General features: G+C 36.4%; 1 protein-coding gene across 2 annotated transcripts in view; it reads right to left on the bottom strand.

The window, feature by feature from the left end:
- The window catches only part of TRIM33 (tripartite motif containing 33), a 140,423-nt gene that overhangs the window by 19,579 nt on the left and 99,859 nt on the right, over window positions 1–20,985 (bottom strand). For both annotated transcript variants that reach the window (XM_040230986.1, XM_040230988.1), the window contains exons 6-11: window positions 19,853–19,967; window positions 17,682–17,828; window positions 17,096–17,213; window positions 15,415–15,689; window positions 14,517–14,681; window positions 7,892–8,092 (exon numbers count right to left, since the gene is read on the bottom strand). In XM_040230986.1, coding sequence (XP_040086920.1) covers window positions 7,892–8,092; window positions 14,517–14,681; window positions 15,415–15,689; window positions 17,096–17,213; window positions 17,682–17,828; window positions 19,853–19,967 — 1,021 coding nt within the window. The remainder of the gene's footprint in view (window positions 1–7,891; window positions 8,093–14,516; window positions 14,682–15,414; window positions 15,690–17,095; window positions 17,214–17,681; window positions 17,829–19,852; window positions 19,968–20,985) is intronic.

The following is a 20,985-nucleotide window of genomic DNA, read 5'->3' as shown; positions in this document are numbered from 1 at the left end:
CATTCAAAACGGGAAACTGGGGCCTGGTGGTTAAGAATTCGCCTTGCAATGTAAGGAATGACAGTTCAAACCCTGGTCCAGGAAGATCCCACATGTGGTGGAGTAGCTAAGACCATGTGCCACAACTACTGAGCCAGTGCTCTAAAGCTCCTAAGCTGCAAATACTGAGCCCACGGACTACAATGACTGAAGCCTGTGCACCTAGAACCCGTGCTCCACAACAAAAGAAGCCACTGCAATAGCAGCCCATGCGCAGCACAGAGAGTAGCTCCCTCTTAGCGCAACCAGAGAAAGCCCATGTGCAGCAACGAGGACCCACCATGGCCAAGAAGTCAGTCTTTAAAAAAAAAACCCCAAAACTGAAGACATATTGGTACATTTACTTCTCACTCTCCTTTCCCCCTCAAAATCACACTGATTTTCAAGGCCATAAAACAACAAAGAGTGGCATCAAATCTTGAAAGAGAAACTACAAATATAAACCAAGGTAGAATTGGACTGACAATAACAATGATCAGAATAAAGCAGCTCACAACATACTACAGGCAAGAAAGGACTCTCCTAAAGTAAATAGCTTTCATCATAAAAAGAAGCTGAACCTATCAACAAAGTGGAAGGAAGGTACCTCAAGACAATAAGGACCATTTATGATAAGCTCATAGCTAACATCATACCTAACAGGGAAAAGCTGAAGTGAAAGCGTCTCCTGCAAAATCAGGAACAGACAAGGATGACTACTCTCATTACTAGTATTCAACATAGTATTAGAAGTCCTAGCCAGAGTAATTAGGCAAGAAAAAGAAGGAAGAAGTAAAACTGTCACTATCTGCAGATGACATGGCATTATATGTAGAAAACCCTAAAGATGTCACCCAAAACCTGTAAGAATAAATGAATTCAGTAAAGGTGCAAGACACAAAAATCAATATATGAGAATCTGCTGCATTTCTGTACACTAATAATGATCTATCAGAATAAGAATTTAAGAAAACAATCCCAGGGGAGTTCCTGGGATTGGCTAGTGGTTAGGATGCCAGGCTTTCACTATCAGGCCCAAGATCAATTTCCTGTCAGGGAAATGAGACCCTGCAGACCGTGTGGCACAGCCAAATAAATAGAGTCTGTGCTCCACAAAAAGAGAAGCCACCTTAACGAGAAGCCCGTTCACTGCAACAGAGAGTAGCCCCCCAACTCATTGCAACTAAAACCTCAGCACAACCAAAAATTTAAAAATGAATCAATATAATTTTTCAGAGTACTTAAAAAATAAAATCACATGAAAAAGAATAAACCACCTAGGAATAAATTTAACCAGGAGGTCAAAGATATATACACTGAAAACTGTAGAACACTGATAAAAGAAACTGTAAGACACAAATAAATGCAAAGATAGTCTGGGCTCGTGGGCTGGAAGAATTAATACTGTTAAAATGTTCATAATAACGAAAGTAATCTTCAAATTCAATGCAATCCCTATCAAAATTCCAATGGCAGTTTTCAAAGAAACAGAACAAAAATCCCACAACTTCTTTGGAGCCACAAAAGAAACACAAATAGCCAAAGCAATCTTGGGAAAGAAGAAAGTTGGAGGCATCATAGGCCAGGATTTCAAAGCCACAGTAATTAAAACAGTATGATACTGGCATAAAACCAGACATACAGTTCAATAGAAAAGAATAAAGACACCAGAAATAAACTTCTACATATATGGTCAATTAATATAAGACAAAGGAACCAAGAATATACAACAAGGAAAGGATAGTCTCTTCAATAAACAGTGTTGGGAAAACTGGACAGCCACATGCAAAAGAATAAAACTAGACTACTATCTTATACACAGAAACCAACTCAAAGTGGATCACTCAAAGACCTGAATGTAAGACCTAGAAGAAAACATAGGCAGTAATAAGCTCCTGGACACTGATTGTGGCAATGATTTTTTTGGATCTCATTCCAAAAGCAAAATTAAACAAGTAGGACTACATTCAAACTAAACAGCTCCTCCACAACGAAGGAAATCAGCAACAAAATGAAAAAGAAACATATTGAAGGAAGAAAATATCCATAAATCATATATCTGATAAGGGTTAATATCCAAACTACATAAAGAACTCACACAACTGAAGAGTAAAAAAACTAAACAATCTAGGGACTTCCCTGGCAGTCCAGTGATTAAGACTCTGTGCTTCCACTGCATGGGATCAGGGAACTAAAATCCTACATGCAACTCCCCAAAATCCAATTAAAAATTGGGCAGAGAATTTGAATAGACATTTTCCCAAAGAAGACATAGAGATGGCCAACAGGTACACGCAAAGGTGCTCAACATCACCAATCCTCAGGGAAATGCAAATCAAAACCACAGTGAGCTATCACTTCACCCTAGTTAGAATGACTATTATCAAAAAGACAAGAGATAACAAGTGCTGGTAAGGATGCAGAGAAAAGGGAACCCTTGTGGACTGTAGTGAGAGTGTAAATTGGTACATACATTATGGAAAACAGTATAGAAGCTTCTTTAAAAGTTAAAAACAGAACTATCACACGATTGAGCAATTTCACTTCTGGGTATTTACATGAAGAAAACAAAAAACACTAATATTTTTCTAATTTAATTTTTTGGCCACATCAAGGCATGCAGGATATTAGTGTCCCAACCAAGACCAAATCTGTGCCCTCTGTAGAAGCATGGAGTCTTAAACTCTGGACCACCATGGAAGTCACCCAAAACACAAATTTGAAAATATATATGTGCCCCCATTTCACTGCAACATTATTTATAACTAAGATATAAAAACAACCTAAGTGTCCATCAAGAGATGGAGAAATAAAGCTATAGATAAATGAATAAAATTGTGTGATACCCGCATATACACATGGAATAAATATTAGCCATAAAAAGGAAATCTTGTCACATGTGACAATATGAATGGACCTGAAGGCATTAAGCTAAGTGAAATAAATCAGACAAATACCATATGGTCTCAGTTATATGTGGAATTTAAAAACAAACAAAAACAGAATCAAGCTTATAAATACAGATAGATTTGTGGTGGGCAGAGGTGGTAAGTGGGTGAAAGGGATCAAAAAGTACAAACTTCCAGTTATAAAATAAATCACAGGGAGGTAATGTACAGCATGGTGACTCTTATTAACACTTTATTATATATCTGAAGATTTACTTTCTTAGCAACTTTCAAAGTCCTCCTCTTACACACACAAAATTTTAATGTATGGTGACTGATGTTAACTAGAATTACTGTGGTAATCATTTTGTAATGTATACAAATATTAAATTCCTACGTTGTACAACTGAAACTAAGTCAATCACACCTTAATTGCAAAAAAAGGTAAACAGGCCTTTCTCATAAAGCCCTTTAAAAACCTAATGTCACAGACATAAAAGGCAGAAAGTGAGAGCATGCTGTGGGCTAACTAGAGGGACGATTGAGAGATATGAAGAGCTGTGCCTGCTCCATGGTCACAGCTATTGGCCAAGGGTTCACTTGGTAAGCTGTAACTAGAGGAAAATCCCTAGCTGTAACTGAAGTCACCTAGAGAATTTGTGAGGAGGAACAGTTCCCAACATGAGCCACAGACAGAAGTTGAGCTATATCTCACCTCAACATAAAGGAGCGTATAGGATGATTCGAAACAGACATGAAAGCTCCACGTTACCCACTTCTACTGCCACTCCTTTTACACTCTCCCAACTACAGTTTGCATCTCTGGCCCAAGTGACAACCCTAGATTCACCCTAGAGAAGAGTGAAGATATCAGGAAGAGGCAAACTGCAAGTACACACAGGGCTTCTCTGATGCCACTACTGCACCAGCAGAGGAATGCCAGTGCAAGTATGTATCTCCATGTTTCATCAAGCATGGACTGAGTCACTATAACTACAGTCAGAAGTCTAACTGGAAAAATATTAATTCACGTATTTATTAAACCAATGTTAGTTACGTGTCCTTGAATAACAGCATGGAACAGGTATGTGCTATATAAATAATTTCTAAGAATTCAAAGGAAAAAGACAATCTACAAAGGAATGTAAATAATCAATGAACGGGACCTCTCTGGTGAGAATCTGCCTGCCAATGCAATGGACAGGGGTTTGATTCCTGATCCAAGGAGATCCCACATGCCAGAGGGCAACTAAGTCCATGTGCCACAATTACTGAGCCCACGCTCTATACCCTGTGTGCCCTCGTGCCCTAGAGGCTGTGCTCTTCAACGAGAAGCCACCACAATGAGAAGGCCAAGCACCACAACTAGAGTAGCCCCTGCTCACCACAACCAGACAAAGCCCATGCAGCAAAGAAGACCCAGTGCAGTCATTAATAAATCAATAAACATTTTTTAAGCATCAATGAACCTAAAAAAGATAAAAACCACACAAATTAAAGAAATATACATGAAATCAACAAACGTCATTTTTACCTATTACATTGGTAAAGATGGAAGACAGCCACTATCAGGAACACAGTACAGAATGGGTATTCTATAACATTTAAATTTACATATAAATATCAGAAAGACACATATGGTTTACCCAAGACTTCGTATTATCCAGTATAGTATCCAAATAAATTAAGTTACTATGTCAAGTATGGAAAACTATTTACAAAGAATTTAACACTATTGTTTAATAATCTAATAATAAATAATAATTTAACACAACTCTTGTTTAATAAATCTAATCTGAATAGAATCTAATATTCACTTAACTATTCAAAAAGAATCCAGGTTCATCATATATTCCCTCAAAGTCAAAATTACTAACACATATTACAGTTCTTCTGGAGATGAACAGTAAAGTGAAATAAAAAAATAATTCAACTTGAGAGAAGTCTATTTAAATCAACTTTGACTCTATACTGGATAGCTGTAATGACCAGTATTAAGATATATCAATGAAAACCTGAAATTGCTTTGTATTTATTTCCTGTCTGCATTGTGTAGTTAATGCTCCCTTGTCTGCTTCCTGTGTAACCTCCCCCAACATTCTTTTCACTATACCATAGAAAACTACAGTGTGCAATTCTTCAAGAGACTATAGGTTTACTTCCCTTTCTATCTTTGTTTGTACTTCTGTGGTAACCACCTCAAACTGCTTTAAAAACAGTTGTCAATGAGTATTTGCAAAGGAAGCGTGTTAGTTGCTCAGTCATGTCTGACTCCGCAACCCTATGGATTGTAGCCCACCAGGCTCCTCTGTCCATAGAATTCTCCAGGCAAGAATACTGGATGGGGTTGCCATTTCCTGGATTTTCCTTCCTGATCCAGGGATCAAACCCGGGGCTTCTGCATTGCAGGCAGATTCTTTAACATCTGAGCCACAAGGGAAGCCCAGAGTATTGGCACAGATGTGGAATAACTGAAATCCTCATACACGAACACTGGTGAGAATATAAAATGGTGCAGCCACTGTGAAGAGTTGGGTAGTGCCTCAAAAACTTCTATGACCCTGAATTCTACTCCCAGAAATTTAGAAAACTGATAATCTATGTTCACAAAAACTTACACACAAATGCTCATAGCAGCATTATTTCTAAGAGTCAAGAAGTAGAAACTCAAATGTCCATCAACTGATAGACAGATGAACAAATTTGATATATTCATAGAACAGAATATTCAGACAAAAGAATTAAGTACTGATATATGCTACAACATAGATGGACCTGGTAAACATTATGCTAAGTGAAAGAAGCCAGAAACAAAAGGCTACATATTGCATAATTTCATACATAAAATGTCCAGAATAGGCAAATTCATAAAAACAAAATAAATTTGTGGTTTCCAGGGACTGGAAAAAGGGAAATGGTGAGTGACTGCAAATGGGTACTTTCTTTTAAGGTGATGAAAATGTTCTAGAATTAGATAGTGTTGATGATTGCACAATCTTGTGAATATACTAAGAACCACGGACTGTACTGTCCATTTCTTAAAAGTTGGATCTCATGGTATGAGAATTATATCGCAATTTTTTAGAGCAGTCAATACTTTAATAAAACAGTAAATAAAGTTAGGCCATATGTCTGCAAGGAAGAAGAGGTTCATGACAGAAAACATGGATCCTGTTCTTCCTATCCCACTTAGAAAAACTAAAGATGGGAGGGGATATATTCTGGAACTTCTTGTCTTGATTTCAAAGCTCTTGTGCAAGGTAACAAGAAAAGTCTAATAAGGGCTCATTTGCCTTATGATACCCAGGCTTTTCAAAAATGTGGAGCATCCTTCCTCCCTTCATCTGTTCTCTGTTAGAGTGGCCCTAGAAAATTATGTAAAGTTTGACATTAGCAACCTTTCTAAGGTTGCTAACCTTTGAAAGTTTCTTAAAAATTGGAAACAAGTCTTGTTTCTTTTTATCTTCAGCGTCCACTTCAGCATGCAATGAGTGCTTAAATGACTCCTGTAACACTGTACCTAACTATCCTTGCTCGCCTGCTGCTGCTGCTGCTAAGTTGCTTCAGTCGTATCCGACTCTGTGTGACCCCACAGACGGCAGCCTACCAGGCTCCCCCGTCCCTGGGATTCTCCAGGCAAGAACACTGGAGTGGGTTGCCATTTCCTTCTCCAATGCATGAAAGTGAAAAGTGAAAGTGAAGCCGCCCAGTCGTGTCCGACTCTTAGCGACCCCATGGACTGCAGCCTACCAGGCTCCTCCGTCCATGAGGGGTGCCATTGCCTTCTACACCCTGGTTGCCTAGAGCCCCTCAATACTCTACTTTTCCATACCTACAATCCCAAACCATCTCCCCACTACCTCTACGGATAGCAGTGGGAGAGAAATGGATTTGTAATCAGGTGCTAGGGTTTGAAATGCAACTTACCATTTATTGGATGACTGAGAAAGTCACTAACCTCTCTTACTCTCTTTCATGAAATAGGGATACTAGATATCATATGAGATGATTTCAAGCATTAAACTGAAATTTTATAAATTATAAGCTTACAACTTACAAATTTTATTTTTTATCGATATATTCCAAAATTCTACACTGTATAGTCCAGTACTCTTAACACCACTACAACTACTAATCACTTAGCCAAAAGATTTCTCCTATTACCAGGGAAGCAATCAGATTAAAAGAATTCACGAGTTAGTGATTCTGAAACAATTCTAAAATTATAGAAACATCCTTTAAAACTATACTATAAATCCACTAAATACATAAACACTAAACTGCAGCCACAAAGTCTCACAGGTCCTAATGTTTTAGTGATTTCACTGCTCCTTGCTCCCACAGTGACCCTTGAATCTGAATAACTCATACTATACATGAGATGACTCAATACAACCTTCAAGTTTTATACTAATTTTTAAATTCTTCTAATTCAAATACATTTATAAAATTTTAGAAGGCACCAAATGATATTCTTCTTCAGAAATAATGCTACAGGTGAAAGGGACACAACAGCTCAGAGACCCATCCTGCCCATCTTCTACTCCTCACTATTACTTCCTCTCTCAGTACTGCCCCTGTACATGCCTGATATCTATACCTTCCAACCTCCTCCTTTCTCAGTCAAACCTATTTGCACAAGTTTCTTTTGCACCTAACAGAAGATTCACAAAAATTTAATTTATTTTGGTCCTAGGTCTTCTCTCTGGATCTAATGAAGCAAAAGTGCTGCATAAAACACTAGGTTTGCCTGTTGGCAGGTGATAGGTAAGCAAAGCTGATGCCCTGTAGCTTTAAAATATTGAGAAGTACTAGGTCTAGCACATGTAAGCTTTTAAAATTCAAATATTTAGACCAAATTTTATTGAAATTTCAAAACAAATATTGCAGCTGCATTAAAAAAAATACAAAAGCAACCAGAAATATATACTCAACTCCCTAATTAACAAAAGGTTTTAAATCTCTCATTCAACTTAAATACAAACCTGTATAGGTGGAATATCTGGCAGCGACGGAAGGTTTTCTGGATTGGTAACTGAGGGAATTAATTCTATTGCAGTAACAGATGGGCTGGTGGGACCTCGATTTGCATTCGCCATAGTAGCTGTAGTAGGGCTGGTTGGATTGACTGGGTTGTTATGTACTGACACAACAGGAAAGGGTCCAGCATGCCCTGGGTTTGAATGCTGTTAGGAAAAGAAGATATTATCATTACTTGATCTGCCAGGAGAGCCTAATATGAACAGTATCTTGACAACAATTTTCAGTTAAGTAAGGATATAAAAATTCAGTGTTTGATACCTCTGGCTGGGAGACAAAGAAATGAGCCCTCTCAAACTTACACAGGAAAAATAAAATTCAAACTTAGCCATTTCATTTTCTGTCCATTTTTGTATAATATTTAGGAAAAAAAAATACTTGCAAACAATTGTACCCTGTCAGTCTGGTGATGTGATTTTACTTGAGAACAAAGATATATAAAAATAGATGATCTGGAAGTCCCTAAAGTTTTCAATCATCAGACACAGAGAACCTCTGTTCTGTCTATATTTCACTTTGACACTTTTGTCTTAATAAAAATAATTGTGTATTGTGTAACTAATATGGTAGAAAGAATGACGAATTTACAAATGGAAACATGGTTATCAATTCCTAACTCTTAATTCTGTGTGACTTTAGGCAAAATCACAATCTTGGTAATTTAGAAATGTGGAAAATGACAAATGAAAATGGACACTTGTCTTTTTGAGGGTTTTTATGAGGATCAGTTAAGATAACATATAGAATTTAGAGATGAGCTAACACCTACTCAAACTCTTCCAGAAAATTGCAGGGGAAGGTAAACTGCCAAACTCATTCTATGAGGCCACCATCACCCTAATACCAAAATCAAACAAAGATCCCACAAAAAAAGAAAACTACAGGCCAATATCACTGATGAACATAGTTGCAAAAATCCTTAACAAAATTCTAGCAAACAGAATCCAACAACATATTAGAAAGATCATGCATCACGACCAAGTGGGCTTTATCCCAGGGATGCAAGGATTCTTCAATATTCGCAATTCAATCAAACTGAAAGATAAAACCATATGATTATCTCAATAGATGCAGAAAAAGGCTTTGACAAAATTCAACATCCATTTATGATAAAAACCCTCCAGAAAGCAAGTATGGAAGGAACATACCTCAATATAATAAAAGCCATATATGATAAACCCACAGCAAACATTATCCTCAATGGTGAAAAACTAAAAGCATTTCTGCTAAAGTCAGGAATAAGACAAGGGTGCCCACTCTCACCACTACTATTCAACATAGTTTTAGAAGTTTTAGCCACAGCAATCAGAAAAGAAAAAGAAATAAAAGGAATCCAGACTGGAAAAGAAGAAGTAAAACTCTCCCTGTATGCAGAGAACATGATCCTCTACATAGAAAACCCTAAGGACACCACCAGAAAATTACTAGAGCTAATCACTGAATATAGTAAAGCTGCAGGATATAAAATTAATACACAGAAATCCCTTGCATTTCTATACACTAACAATGAGAAAACAGAAACAGAAATTAAGGAAATAATTCCATTCACCATTGCGTCAAAAAGAATAAAATACTTAGGAATAAATCTATCTAAAGAAACAAAAGACCTATATAGGGAAAACTATAAAACACTGATGAAAGAAATCAAAGATGACAAAAACAGATGGAGAAATATACCATGTTCATGGATCAGAAGAATCAATATAGTGAAAATGAGTATACTACCCCAAAGCAACCTACAGATTCAGTGCAATCCCTATCAAGCTACCAATGGTATTTTTCACAGAACTAGAACAAATAATTTCACAATTTGTATGGAAACGCAAAAAACCTTGACTAGCCAAAGCCATATTGAGAATGAAGAATGGAACTGGAGGAATCAACCTACCTGACTTCACAGACTATGCTATAAAGCTACAGTCATTAAGACAGTATGGTACTGGCACAAAGAAATATAGATCAATGGAACAAAATAGAAAGCCCAGAGATAAATCCATGCACCTATGGACACATTATCTTTGACAAAGGAGGCAAGAATATACCAAGGAGAAAAGACAATCTCTTTAACAAGTGGTGCTGGGAAAACTGGTCAACTATTTGTAAAAGAATGAAACTAGAAGACTTTCTAACACCATACACAAAAATAAACTCAAATTGGATTAAAGATCTAAACGTAAGACCAGAAACTATAAAACTCCTAGAGGAAAACATAGGCAAAACACTCTCCAACATAAATCACAGCAGGGTCCTCTATGACCCACCTGCCACAGTAATGGAAATAAAAGCAAAAATAAACAAATGGGACCTAATTAAACTTAACAGCTTCTGTACAACAAAGGGAACTATAAGCAAGGTGAAAAGACAGCCTTCAGAATGGGAGAAAATAATAGCAAATGAAGCAACTGGCAAAGGATTCATCTAAAAAATATACAAGCAGCTCATGCAGTTCAATTCCAGAAAATAAATGATCCAATCAAAAAATGGGCCAAAGAACTAAACAGACATTTCTCCAAAGAAGACATACAGATGGCTAACAAACACACGAAAAGATGCTCAGCATCACTCAGTATCAGAGAAATGCAAATTAAAACGACGATGAGGTACCATTTCACGCCAGTCAGGATGGCTGTGATCCAAAAGGATACAAACAATAAATGCTGGAGAGGGTGCAGAGAAAAGGTAACCCTCTTACACTCTTGGTGGGAACGCAAACTAGTACAGCCACTATACAGAACAGTGTGGAGATTCCTTAAAAAACTGGAAATAGAAACTGCCATACGACCCAGCCATCCCACTGCTGGGCATACACACGAGGAAACCAGAATTGAAAGAGACACATGTACCTCAATGTTTATCACAGCACTGTTTACAGTGCTAGGACATGGAAGCAATCTAGATGTCCATCAGGAGACAAATGGATAAGGAAGCCGCGGTACATATACACAGTGGAATATTACTCAGCTATTAAAAAGAATGCATTTGAATCAGTTCTAATGAGGCGGATAAAACTGCAGCCTATTATACAGAGTGAAGTAAGTCAGAAAGAAAAACACCAATACAGTATATTAATGCATATGTATGGAATTTAGAAAGATGCTAATGATGACCCTATATGCAAGACAGCAAAAAGAGACACAGATGTAAAGAACAGACTTTTGGACTCTGTGGGAGAAGGCAAAGGTGGGGTGATTTCAGAGAACAGCATTGAAACACGTATATTATCATATGTGAAACAGATGGCCAGTCCAGGTTTGATGCACGAGACAGGGTACTCAGGGCTGGTGCACTGGGATGACCCTGAGGGATGGGATGGGAAGGGAGGTGGAAGGGTGGTTCAGGATGGGGGACACATGTACACCCATGGCTGATTCATGTCAATGTATGGCAAAAACCACTACAATATTTAAAGTAATTAGTTCCAATTAAAATAAACTTACAAAAAAAGAAAAAAAGCTACAGTTTTTCCAGTAGTCATATATGGATGTGAGAGTTGGACTATAAGGAAAGCTGAGCACCAAAGAATTGATGCTTTTGAACTGTGGTGTTGGAGAAGACTCTTTGAGAATCCCTTGGACTGCAAAGAGATCCAACCAGACAATCCTAAAGGAAATCAGTCCTGAATATTCACTGGAAGGACTGATGTTGAAGCTGAAACTCCAATACTTTGGCCACCTGATGCACAGAACTGACTCACTGGAAAAGACCCTGATGCTGGGAAAGACTGAAGGCAGGAGAAGGAGAAAACAGAGGATGAGCTGGTTGGATGGCATCACCAACTTGATGGACATGAGTTTGAGCAAGTTTCGGGAGCTGGTGATGGACAGGGAAGCCTGGCGTCCATGGGGTTGCAAAGAGTCAAACATGACTGGTTGAACTGAACTGAACTGACATACAAAATAAACAAGCTACAGGGATATACTGCATAGCACAGAGAATATAACTAATATTTTATAACTATAAATGAAATATAATCTTTGAAAGCTGTGAATCACTATGTTGCACACCTGAAACACATACTATTGAAAATCAACTGTATCTCAATTAAAAAAGAAAACAAAACATTTGCAGTAGGTTTCAGATATATTTTCTCAGGATGAAGAAAATGTCTTCTATTTAGTTTACAAGATTACCGTGACTCATTACTTTTATCAGATATCTTTCTGTGTCCATTGAGATGATACTTAATATGGTGATTTAAACTAATAGAGTTGTTTAATGTTCTTGTTGTCTCAAGATAAATTTAATTATATGTGATAAACATACATACATATGTGTTATGTAAAAAAAAAAGATAACAGATTAAAATCTTTGGGAAATAACTTAGTATATACATATAAATCATGTGAAATATTTTAAAACTTAAAATTCTAACAGTCAGTGATTTCTATAGGACCCAAAGTCTAAGGACAAGGTCCTAAGATGGTTGGTCTGATTTTGTAGCTTCTGCACCATTCTAAAGGGTGTACCTGCCTCCTGGTACTATTTGAAGGCTTTCTAAGAACTAACAGGTCATTGTGTATGTGAATACTTTTAAGGAAATTAAAATCTAGATAGTCAACCTTCATATATACTTTTTTTCTGAAGAAAACCCAATTTACCTAAGAATGTATCATGGTCTGTGAGTTTTTTCTCAACTATTTCTTTCAAAACTGCCCTTCTCCAAAAATAAAAAATAACACAGGACACCTCTAACTCATTCCTAATCTAATCCAGCATATCACCCCAGCATAGAACACACACACACAAAAACAACCTTGAAGAGATAAAGAAATATTGTATGATATCCCTTATGTGAAATCTAAAAAGAAATAATACAAATGAACTTATTTATAAAACAGAAACAGATTGACAGACTTAGAAAACAAACTTATGGTTACCATGAGGGAACAATAGGGGCAAGGGATAGTCAGGGAGTTTCGGATTGATATGTACACACTGCTATATTTAAAATGAATAACCAACAAGGTATAGCACAGGGAACTCTGTTCAATGTTACGTGGCAGCTTGATGGGAGAGGAATTTACGGGAGAATGGAGACATGTGTATTTATGGCTGAGTCCCTTTGCTGTCCACCCAAAACTATCATAGCACTGTAAATCGGCTATAATCCAAGAGAAAATACATAAGTTTAAGAAAACAACAACAACAACAACAAAAAACAATCTGCTACAGTATTTGGGACTCCAGTGGATCCACTTAAAAAATAATGCAAGGGTTTTACTTTATAATGTCAGTATTTATAATATGGTAGACAGTAAGCCCTTTGCAATTATTTAAACTTAAATTCAAGGCTGTGGTTTTTCCAGTGGTCATGTATGGATGTGCAAGTTGGACTGTGAAGAAAGCTGAGCACTGAAGAACTGATGCTTTTGAACTGTGGTGTTGAAGAAGACTCTTGAGCATCCCTTGGACTGCAAGGAGATCCAACCAGTCCATTCGAAAGGAGATCAGCCCTAGGTGTTCTGGAAGGAATGATGTTAAAGCTGAAACTCGAGTACTTTGGCCACCTCATGCAAAGAGTTGACTCACTGGAAAAGATTCTGATGCTGGGAGGGATTGGGGCAGGAGGAGAAGGGGACGACGGAGGATGAGATGGCTGGATGGCATCACCGACTTGATGGATATGAGTTTGAGTGAACTCCGGGAGTTGCTGATAGACAGGGAGGCCTGGCGTGCTGCAATTCATGGGGTTGCAAAGAGTCACGGACACGACTGAGCAACTGAACTGAACTGAACCTTAAACTTGTAATGGAAGTTTTAAATGTCAACCTTCAAATGTGAGGTATTACAGTATGTATTTTTCAAAAGTCTTTCCGAGGTAATTGAGCCAAAAAGTTGGAGGACCACTTCTCTAGGATGGTATCTGTGCAACTTTAGTATGCAGGTCCATCTAAATCAGTACAAGTTCACATACTTCTGAGTACTCCCCTCCTGTAAATTCTGATTCAATGGATATGGTTCAGAATGTATTTATGATAAGGTGCCCCAGTAATTCTCATGGCCTTTAAATCATACTTTGAGAAACATCACTATAACAATGGTAAAATGACCTTTTTTTTATATATCACTAGAAATCCTATGTAAAAGTAATCATACCCTCAACAATCTACTACTCAAGCAAAGATTAGAAAACATGCCTCTCTAAACACAAGAGTAGGCATACCCATCCTAAAGTAAACACCACCAAGTAAAGAGAGGAATAAAAAAGTCAAAATGTCACATTAAAAGATCAGAAGAACAATTTCAAGAAACAAGTTTTATTCTTAATTTTACCATTACCTCAGGAACTCTGGGTAAATAACAAGCTCCTTTATTTTTCACTTTTGTAAAATGAACTGGTTGGACTAAATAAGGGATGCTCAACACAAACTATACATTGGGTTTAAAGACATCAAAGCTCTTAAAATTTAATATAAATTTTATCTGGGAAAGGAAGATAGCACTGGTCAAATTCTCAAAGGTATTATTGACCACCCCTCATCCCTTCCTCCCTCCCAAAATTGATTAAGAAAATTGCTGTCTTTTAGTTTTAAAATTGTATGATTCTTACAAATGTAACTCTAGGCATACTTGTCTTTGGAGGTGTGGCTGCATCATGGAATACTGAGGGCCGCTGTGCCTGGGTATCCCTGGTATTCGGGCAGCATTCTGAGCCAATCTCATCTGATGGGCTTGGAAAGCTCCACAGTTCATGTTGCCTCTTTGCATTGCTTGAACACTGATCAATCTTGGAGGCTGCAAAAGGTATATATTGCATTTATGTAATAATATTTATAAATTTATCTTTCAATTATAAAATGTTACAGTAAAAATATATTTTCTCAGGATAGTAAAAAGTGTAGTCATTCTGCTCGTGTCTTGCCCCAATCTCCTTCTCTTAGTCTAAGTGTGTTTCAAAGTCTATCAGCATTAACTTAATCAACCCCGGATTAACAGTTTTGATTTGGATGAGAGAGAAGAGAGCAGGGAAGATACAAGAAAGGAAATGATTTGACCAAAGCCTAAAGAACATATCAGGTATCAGACAGAAACAACATGGTTCTTTGACCCAAAACCACAGGTATAGAATAAAACAGATGTGGGATAGAGGGATAAAAATGTGTATACCTCCATAGTGTATGTGCTCAGTCGCTTAGTGTCAGACTCTGCCAAGAATACTGGAGTGGGATGCAATTGCCTACTTCAGGGGATCTTCCTGACCCAGTGATAGAATTTGTGTTTCCTGCATACCTCCATAGTACTAGTGAGTTAATTGTTCCCATCATAGTATTTAACTCTTTTTGTTCCTCATACATCCCCCACATCCCTGCCATATCCAAAGAAAATGTTTAAACTGACCTTTGAGCTCTGTCCCTTGATCTCTGTCCCCATCAGTAACTTTGAAATGTGTACCTCACCAATATAGGACAGAGTATATATAGACTTGCAGTCTTCCTAGTTTGTATCAGTAATGTGATACAACACTCACCTGCTGTTGTAACATCTGAGGGGCTGCCTGTCTGGAGTGCTGCTGTGTTGCTGTGGTGGTTGTTGGTACGGGGGCAGGCGGCTGCTGCATCCTCATCTGTTGCAACTGCTGATGCTTCTGTGCATACACTTGCTGTTGCATATGTTGAAGTCGAAGCTGTGCTAAGTTAATCTGTCCAGGGGTTTTACTAATGTGGTTTGTCCCTGGAGGAACTTGCCCAACTACAACATTAGGAGTATAACCAGGAGCTGGTTTACTCTCTATTACTAGATTACCTGAAGGATTTAAAAAAATGAGAATAATTCGCATATAATCAACTAACATCTACATCATGGACTAATCGTTATATTTTCCTCTTTCCTCTGACAACTACCACCACTCAAAGCTCCCAATAGCACAACAAGCAAGGGAGCTAGGTTCAAAGATGGTAACGATCAGAAACCTAATATAGTCCAAAGCCAATTAACTGACTTCTGATTACTCAGAATGATATATTATCTGCCCTTATTTACACAAATGTACAGAAAATTAAAGAGCTGAAAGATACACTGGGAGAAGAGGCCCACCTAGTCAGGCTAAATAAATTCTCTCCCAAGGAGATTCAGGGATATCTGAGATTACTAATACCGATTCCATCTGCCTTTGAACTGTCAAAATGTGCAGGGCAGAGTACTACACTGTCTTCTATGGACATGTTGAATGTTTTAAACTATTACTATTTGTATCCTTGGCAATGACAAATTCTCCTTCCTTTTTCCAAAGTCAAGTATTTTCTAGGAATAGAAGGCATATTTTAGGATGGTTTGATCTAAACTAGGGTTGGCAAACCTTTTTCCTGTAATAAGCCAGATTTTTAGGCTTTGCAGGCCATATAAGATCTGGCATATACTTTTGGTTTTAACAACTCTTTAAAACATAAAAGCCAAACTTAGCTACCACACCACACAAAAACAGTTTGCTGATGCCTGATCTAAAGGTATAGCCAAACCTGAAATATAGACAAAGATTATTATTATTTTTACAAAAAGCCATTCATCTCTGCTTTTATACCTTCCAATGGTGACCACTTGACTATTCTGAAAATAAGTTTTATCAATCTGTAGACAGCTCTAATTGTTGATTGGGGAAGGTAGGGAGGGCAATGTTTTATTGTAAACTGAGCTGTTTGTACGTTCATCTATAATTTTCACCTATAGTCCTTAGGTCCACACTGTGGAGTAACAAAAGCAAAGTCCATTTGGCTTCCATGTCAAAAGAGCTACTTTTATCTTTCAACCATGCCTCAGAACATGGGATCTGGACACATTAGCATGCTGAAGGGCTTCCTCAAGTGGACAATTTTGTACAATTAATATATAAGCTACTAAGCATGTAAGAAATTATTTAGAGAAAAAACTCATTTGCTAAGTTTTTGACATGTAACAGTCAATAGCAATTTTAAAACATGTGGGGAGGAAAGTTAGAAATAATCCCTACTGTTGAAAACTATAAAGAGGAGACTCTCAACATTCTTAAAGATGTAATGAACAAAGCTGAAGTGAGTTTCCAATGAAGAACTTATCTTTCAAAAGTTTACATGCTAGAATGACACTTAAAATCTTGAAGTACCTAAAATTTGTTTTAGCTGCTTTCTCCTAATTCTGTGTTCCAAGTTACAGCCATACAACTAATTATTTCTTACCTAAATTGACTACATTCTTTGCCCAAAAGGTAGGATCACAATGGAAACGTATAGCTCCATTAGCAGCAGGGACAGGATCACACCGTGCTTTCAAAATATGGCGCAACTGAAAAGTAATCTTAAAGGGAAAAAAATCACATTAGTCTTAAAATTAAATACCACTTGAGAAAACAAACCAGATAAAGACATAATAAAACCTCACGCAGCCCCCGAGTGTCCATCTCAGATGAGACAGGATCAGTGTTTAGAAAAACTATATTAACAATCAAATGCACATGCTTGAATTTCTGCCATTTCTGGTGATAAACTACATTATACAAGTACATATTTCCAAAACCTATGACTGACTCAAACCTTAGTGTAAGATTTCATTTATATGAAATTCTAGAAAATGACAAAAATCAGACTAGTGGCTGTAAAATGCTAGGGGTAGAGAAAAACAAAAAAACATTTGCAGGTAATGGAAACTTCCTATATTTTGATGTGATGATTACTTCTACTGAAATTCAAAATGTAAATTTACATAGGTATAAGCAGCATCTTAATAAGGTCAATTTGAAGAGAAAGAAGGTGTGATGGGTCTCACCAGTCGCTTGCTGTACAGCAATGCCGTGCTGCTCCCACTTGCGATCGCCCAGTTTGTAAAGTTCATAACGTGTTTCACCTGCCGGGAAAGGCCTGTGATGTCATTCTGTTGCTGTAGTAACTTCATCTGTCTTTCTTTTGTAACATTCTGAAACAGAACAAGAGGTTTACTGAGGAATTACTATACATATCGGTTCAATTTCTATTGCAAATGAACATAATACTTATATTTATCTTTAAATATGGGATAACTTAAGCTCCTCGTTATTTAATGAGTCTATGATGAAGGACAAAGTTACTAACAAAAGAGGGACTAAAATTTAGTTCTTAGTTCTCTGGGCTAAAATAGACACTGTACATACAGAAACTAATGTTAATTATGTCTTCCTTTTCCTTCAGAAGATGAAAAGTCTTTGTTAAAAATAGTGTCCTTCTATTAGGCTAATCTAATATATAGAGCTTATAACATATGAGCTGACCTTTAGAAATAATTTTATTATCTTAACTCAATACACTTCTCAGGCCAAAGAAAATTTTGTGTTACCAGTGCCATCTACTGGTATGGCAATGAGGCTGAAAAAACCTATTCTTTTAAATATTAAGACAAAAGGAGAAAGATGAATTGCAGAGTGGAAGCAAAGACCAATTTGAGGAAAATGCTGCAGAGGAAAAATAAACTGCTTTCTGGGGATGAAACTTCCCAGAAGGAATAGAAGATGCTCTATGTCCTTTGACTTTCAGCATGCTAAACAACTTGCCTCTTCAGTCTTAACCACTTTCTTACAAGTGATTCAACTGAATTTACTGAACAATTTTTCTCCTAAGGAAATAAGTTGCTCACTTTATAATGTAAATTAGTAGATAAAAATATTCAATTGATGGGAGTTTTATTTACAACTTCCCAGAAAATCATTCCTTTTATAAAGTTTAGGAAAACCTCTATTTTACAAAGTTTAGAAACATAGTACACTAGAAAATATCTATTGCTTAAATTATCACCATGTTAGAAATATGTGGCAGATTTATCACTAGGTATTTGTGTACATTTTAGCAATAAAAGGCACTGTAATTCAAAACTTTTAATTCAAAAGTTCTTGAAATGGTTTCAGAACATTACTTTATACCTATAATTAAAATGTATTTACTGTAAGTTAAAAGATATCAAAAATAATTGCCTGCTCCTGCTCTCCCTTTACAAGATCCTTTTTTTAAAAAAAAAATCTATTAAGCTTAAACGCAACTAGGCTGGATATACAACAGTCACAAGAAACCACAAGCTAACAATATGCGTGAGAGTACTTTTAATCTCACAATAGCGGGACAATGGCAACATGTTTTTCAAAAGACAGAAATTCAGAAATAATACTCTGCTGACATATATTTATATGTAATTATGCCTAATATTTCACAATTTTGAATAAAGCAACAGCAAAAGGAAAAAAATCTATAAAATATTTGAGGTTAATAGTAACTAAAAGTTAAACAATCAAATATCCATGTAATTTAAATTATTACTTTTCAATTGTACTTTAAATGTAACCCCATATTACCTAAGCCAATTTAAAACCACAAAATTTTGAGAACAATCAACTATGGTCAGTAGAGTCTCTGATTAAAACAATCTGGATTTCACAAATTGACCGGCTTCTCATCTAGAAATTTACATTCATATATTAACCTCAAAATATGGAACATAAAGACGTAATACAACAAAATTACCAGTAAATTTAAAGTTTATAAATTTCAAAATGAATAGCATTTTTAGGAAAACTATGGAACATTAAAAAATAAAATGAAGCACCCACATGAGTCAGTAAGACTCCCAATATACATTCACATGTAAAAGTTAAGCTGAGGGCCCATCTTGAGGGGAGAAGAGGGAGTGTGGCAGGTCAGCTCTGTCTTCATGTATATCACATTTTAGTCATAATTCTTTCATTTCTAAGAGGCCAACACTATCTCCTAACTGATATAGCTAAAGTATTATTAATTAAATTGGGCTATAAAGTAACTAACTTGAAAAGAGGATTTTCCAATTAAAAAAACACACGAAAAAAATTTTAACTACTTTCATACCCCCCGCAACCAATCTAAAAGAGCTTTCAATAAACATTAAAAACAGCTACAGAGCAAGAGAAGCAGTTTTTGTTTTATTTTGGCTTTGAACCATACCTCTAGCTGCTGTAAGAGAGATTTTCCTTTCTTATTAATCTCATTGATAAGGGTGAAAATGGCCACTTTAATTTCCTGTTCTACTCGTTTGTTAGTCTCATTTACTTCTTTTATCCTGAATAAGAGAAATGCATCATTAGGTTATCGACTTATCCTACGTCTCTGAATTACCAACTGTAACAGAAATTCATCCAACTGGGCACTTAAACGAGTAATTAAATTTTTGTCAAATGTACAACTTACGTTTTGGCAGACCTGACCACTCAATTTGGCCCAAACAAGTTATGTATGTAGACAAAGAATGAATTAAATATTTAGGAATTTTAAATTAAGTTCAGAAAGGACAGTTTATTACACTACATGGCAATCTCCTTTAGCTTCTATGACATGAAAGTGATATACAAACATCTGCCATCAATGATTGCTGGTTAGTATTAAATATGGCACATTGGTTCTATTTAATCATAGTGCTTTTCAAGAACAATGAACAAAGAACCAATGTTGCAACCAATACTATTATCTTTTGAAATGGTAGGAAGCGTAGAAGCATTTAGGTTCACTTATAACTACTTCAAATGTGAATTCATATATACTCATTGCATGGGTTTTTCTCAAAATGTTTTAAGGGAATAAAACACTTTCGTTCCTTTTATAAAAATAGCTGTTAAACGTTTTAGAAATAAATATAAGCTACCGTGAAGTTATGAAAATTTTGGTTGCAAATATGAAATAGCCAATATCTTGCTATTTATAAAATAGGAAGAGAAAAATCCCACAAATATAAATACATAAAATGTTAACAAACAATCATAAGATGGTAACCTTCAACTTTTACACATTCTACTTTTGTACAAACTATAACTAACACTTTCAACCACTAAAACTGCCTTTCATTTATCAGGTACAAATTTGAATAACTTGAATACACTGGGTCAAGAATGTAGTTCTCCCTCCTTTGTACATCAGGCACTGATTTGAAATTTTTACTCAGTGCTGTCCTTATCTTATTAAAGTGAGTAGAGGACAATTTTTTAAAAATGAGAGTGCTAATTACTAGTGCTAAGAAACACATGATTCAAAATGATTCGGAAAGGAAGGGAGGTTCAAGAGGGAGGGAACATACACATACCTAT

The sequence above is a fragment of the Oryx dammah genome, unplaced genomic scaffold (genome assembly GCF_014754425.2).
Source record: "Oryx dammah isolate SB20612 unplaced genomic scaffold, SCBI_Odam_1.1 HiC_scaffold_28, whole genome shotgun sequence".
NCBI lineage: Eukaryota > Metazoa > Chordata > Mammalia > Artiodactyla > Bovidae > Oryx > Oryx dammah.
The sequence above is the reverse complement of the archived record's forward strand: the minus strand, read 5'-3'. Positions and strand labels throughout refer to the sequence as shown.